The sequence below is a fragment of the Lithobates pipiens genome, unplaced genomic scaffold (genome assembly GCF_037356315.1).
Source record: "Lithobates pipiens isolate NorthernLeopardFrog02 unplaced genomic scaffold, aLitPip1_a1.2 Scaffold_175, whole genome shotgun sequence".
Taxonomy (NCBI): domain Eukaryota; kingdom Metazoa; phylum Chordata; class Amphibia; order Anura; family Ranidae; genus Lithobates; species Lithobates pipiens.
Genome location: NW_027507757.1, coordinates 488,223 through 492,209, shown reverse-complemented (window position 1 = coordinate 492,209; position 3,987 = coordinate 488,223). Strand labels below are relative to the sequence as shown.

Here is a 3,987-nt window from a genome sequence, read left to right as displayed (position 1 = left end):
GGTCTGCAGGTGGTTAACCAACCACTTGCTGACAGCCTAAGATACATGTACTGCGTCAGGTGGGCTCTGTTGAGCGAAATTCCGTACCTGTACATCATGTCCTACAATAGCTTCTAGGGGATGCGCGCGCTGCCGGAGGTGTGATCGCTCCCTGATTGGACAGAGGGTAGGGTTGCCACCCATACAGGAATGACCCGCAAGGTGCCTGCTGTCCAACCCCCCCCCCCGCCAGTCAGCCAGCCAGCCTGTAAATCCTTGCGACACCGTTGGGGGACAGAGCAAGGAGTAGAAGCAGCAGTGACAGCCCACAGCTCCATCAGACATCGGAGCTGTACGCCGATTCCTTCCTCCTTATTTGCTGTGTGTGTAACTCTCCGAATGTCTTCACTCACTACACGCCATTCTACTAGAGGGGGGTTAGCAAGGTCCCCTCCGATCACCCCTCACCTATTCCTGGATGGGGGTCCCCCTTATCACCCCTTCATTCCTCCTAGCTGGGGGTCTTTGTTTACTTGTGGGGGAGGAAGGGGGGTTCCTATGTTCCTGGATAGGGGCCGCCTTATCACCCCCCCTGCAGTCCTACTGGCTGGGGGTCTTCTATAACTGGAGAGAGCAGGGAGGCAAATTCCTGTATATCTGGATGGGGGTCCCCTCTTATAACCCCCCCTCCAACAATCCTAGTCTCACGTACTCCAAGCAATGCTGCACCTGTTACTGCGTGTAATACTGCACCTGCTGCACCTGTTACTGCAAGCACTACTGCACCTGTTACTGCCAGTGATACTGCACCTGCTGCACCTGTTACTGCAAGCACTACTGCACCTGTTGCTGCCAGTGATACTGCACCTGTTACTGCAAGCACGACTGCACCTGTTACTGCAAGCACGACTGCACCTGTTACTGCAAGCACTTCTGCACCTGTTACTGCAAGCACTTCTGCACCTGTTACTGCAAGCGGTACCGCACCTGTTACTCTGAGCTATACCGCACCTGTTACTCTGAGCTATACCGCATCTGTTACTGCGAGCGATACTGCACCTGTTACTGTGGGCGATACTGCACCTGTTACTGCGTGTAATACTGCACCTGTTGCTGCCAGTGATACTGCACCTGTTACTGCCAGTGATACTGCACCTGTTACTGCAAGCACGACTGCACCTGTTACTGCAAGCACTTCTGCACCTGTTACTGCAAGCGGTACCGCACCTGTTACTCTGAGCTATACCGCATCTGTTACTGCGAGCGATACTGCACCTGTTACTGTGGGCGATACTGCACCTGTTACTGCGTGTAATACTGCACTTGTTACGGCAAGCAATACCGCACCTGTTACTCCAATCGATACTGCACCTGTTACTCCGAGCGATGCCGCACCTGTTACTCCGAGTGATAATGCACCTGTTACTGTGGGGGATACCTCACCTGTTACTCTGAGTGATACTGCACCTGTTACTGCGAGCGATACCGCACTCGTTACCGCAGGCGATACTGCACCTGTTACTGCAAGCGATACTGCACCTGTTACCCAGTGCGATACTGCACCTGTTACTGCGAGAGATACCGAACCTGTTACTGCAAACGATACTGCACCTGTTGCTCTGTGCGATACTTCACCTATTACTCCATGCGATACTGCACCTGTTACTGCAAGTGATACAGCGCCTAGAGGCGATTCAGTTCGCATTGTGCGCTATACAAGTATTTCATTCATTCATACTTCACCTGTTACTGCACACAATACTTCACCTGTTACAGTGAGAGATACTGCACCTGTTGCCATATGTAACGATACTAGTGTTAGCATCTGTGTTCTGAACAAAACCTTGTTATCCTTTAACTTGCATACTTCGAAATACAATCACTGTTAACCCTTTGTGGATTTTGTGTAAGCTGCTTCCTTAACCTGGGTATTCTACTCCTGGCCCCACCCACAAGATGATTGGGCTTCCTGTCATGTGACAGTCTCACGTGGGTTTGCACTGAACTCAGTTTGGCCCAAACTCACATGAGACTGTCACATGACAGCAGGCTGCCACCCCTAATCAGCTGTGGTCATGGAATTCCCCACCCCCGCATGTAACAAAGGGGCAGGCATGTTGGTGACATCATTGTGGACAATGCTAATGAACAATATATGTCCATGTGGCCATAATGGGTCAATGATGTCACCAGCATACCCGCCCCTTTATGTTAAAAGACTGTTTCCCTTGTTATGTGAGGGTGATGAATTCCATGGCCGCAGCTAACTGGGCCTCCTGTCATGGGTTCAGACCAAAATTTAGCTCATCACTAGTTACGGAAATCCATCATGACCAGAAATAATCTTTTACTTTATATTACATTTAATAAAATCTGATTGGATGATAACCACATGGATGCAATAACTTTTGATGTCTTTACAGGAGAACAAGATGTCCAACGTCAGTGATGAGACGGAACCAAAGGGCTTTTACACCCATGAGCATTTGTTTACTATCATAGTCTTATCTTTCACGACCCTCGTAGGCGTCCCCGGCAATGCTCTGGTGCTCTGGGTTACCGGAGTGAAGATGAAGTGGACCATGACTACCATTTGGTTTTGGAACCTTGCTGTGGCCGATATTATCTGCTGCTTGTTTCTCCCATTCACTATAGTGCAGTACTCCTACGGAGAATGGCTGTACGGTCCCGTGCTCTGCAAGATGATTCACTTCATTGTTCCATTGAACATGTTCACCAGGGTCTTCACCTTGGTGGCTATCAGTGTTGACCGTTGCATCCTGGTTGTCCAACCCATTTGGGCCCAAAATCACCGAGGAGTACGAACGGCGTGGATGACCTGCTTGGCTATTTGGACCTTGTCCTCCCTGATGTGTCTACCTAAAGTCCTGTACCAAAGAATCTACACTCCTGACAACAAAACTTATTGCTATTCTGAAGAGCACATAATAGAGCCCACCACTTACATTAATATGGTTTTTGGTTTTCTGCTTCCATTCCTAATCATTTCTGCCTGTTACATTTCTGTGGCTTTTATATTACACAATAGAAGAGCTACAAAAGTTGGTAATAAAATCATCAAGGTGTCTTTAGGGATTATAGTCGCATTTTTTATCACCTGGGCCCCCTACCACATCATGGGTGTAGTCCTGCTATTCACTGTAAGTCATGTAGTGCTCATCCTAGATCTGTTCTCACTGTCTCTGGCCATGTTCAGTAGTTGCATCAACCCAATTCTCTATGTCTTCATGGGGAAAGATATGAAGGATAAGGTGAAACATTCTATTTCAGAGCTCATGCAAAGTACACTTACTGAAAGCCTATCAAAAACACCACCTGAGAGGAATCAGCACATTGGAGCGGACGACGTGCCGCTACAGTGAAGATCTTATTGTAAAATGTGCCAAAGGATGATTGCCAAGACAATTGAAGGAAGACCTCTGTGTGAATGCTTAAGAATCAACTAGTGATTGTGGTCAACTGCAACTGCAGGAAATCTTATCAGGGCATTCTAGGGTGGCTGTACATGGGCAGATATCTTGTACAAGTCACATGTCATCGAGGCCTACTGCTGTTTGACTGACGCGACCAATGGGCATTGGCGGAACACACATAAGGTCTAGGCTGCCGAACCTACGTGCTTAAATCGCATTGATATATCCCATGCTTATGGAAACCCTGGTCTTCAGGGACAACTTTCTCAAGTGCCTGGTATTTCCCTCCCCCTACCAGGATAGGAAAGCCTCACCTTTATTGCCCAGTATGCTAGAAGTTTCCTACATTTTACATTTTGCAAATTAGCTTCAGCCAATTCAGTCAGTTACAGTCCAATGGAAAGTAATTACAGGCTTGTCTCTAGGGAATGGGTGTCCAACCTGTGGCCCTCTAGCTGTTGTGAAACTCCAAGTCCCATCATGCCTCTGCCTTTGGAATTCACAAATGTACTTGTCAGCCTCATATTGCTTCGTAGTTCTGCAACAGCTGGAGGGCACAGTTCGAGCACCCATG

The 3,987-nt window shown here is 48.2% G+C and overlaps 1 protein-coding gene across 1 annotated transcript; it reads left to right on the top strand.

Annotated features, from left to right (window-relative positions):
- The first annotated feature begins 2,390 nt into the window (after window positions 1-2,390).
- On the top strand, window positions 2,391-3,695 carry LOC143986654 (C3a anaphylatoxin chemotactic receptor-like). Its single transcript, XM_077485063.1, has one exon. The coding sequence runs from the start codon at window positions 2,391-2,393 to the stop codon at window positions 3,360-3,362; it is 972 nt and encodes a 323-aa protein (XP_077341189.1). The 3' UTR covers window positions 3,363-3,695.
- Window positions 3,696-3,987: the final 292 nt, after the last annotated feature.

Bases quoted from the DNA above. Each gene is read 5' to 3' on its own strand.
- LOC143986654 (XM_077485063.1), top strand. From the start codon at position 2,391: ATGTCTTTACAGGAGAACAAGATGTCCAACGTCAGTGATGAGACGGAA.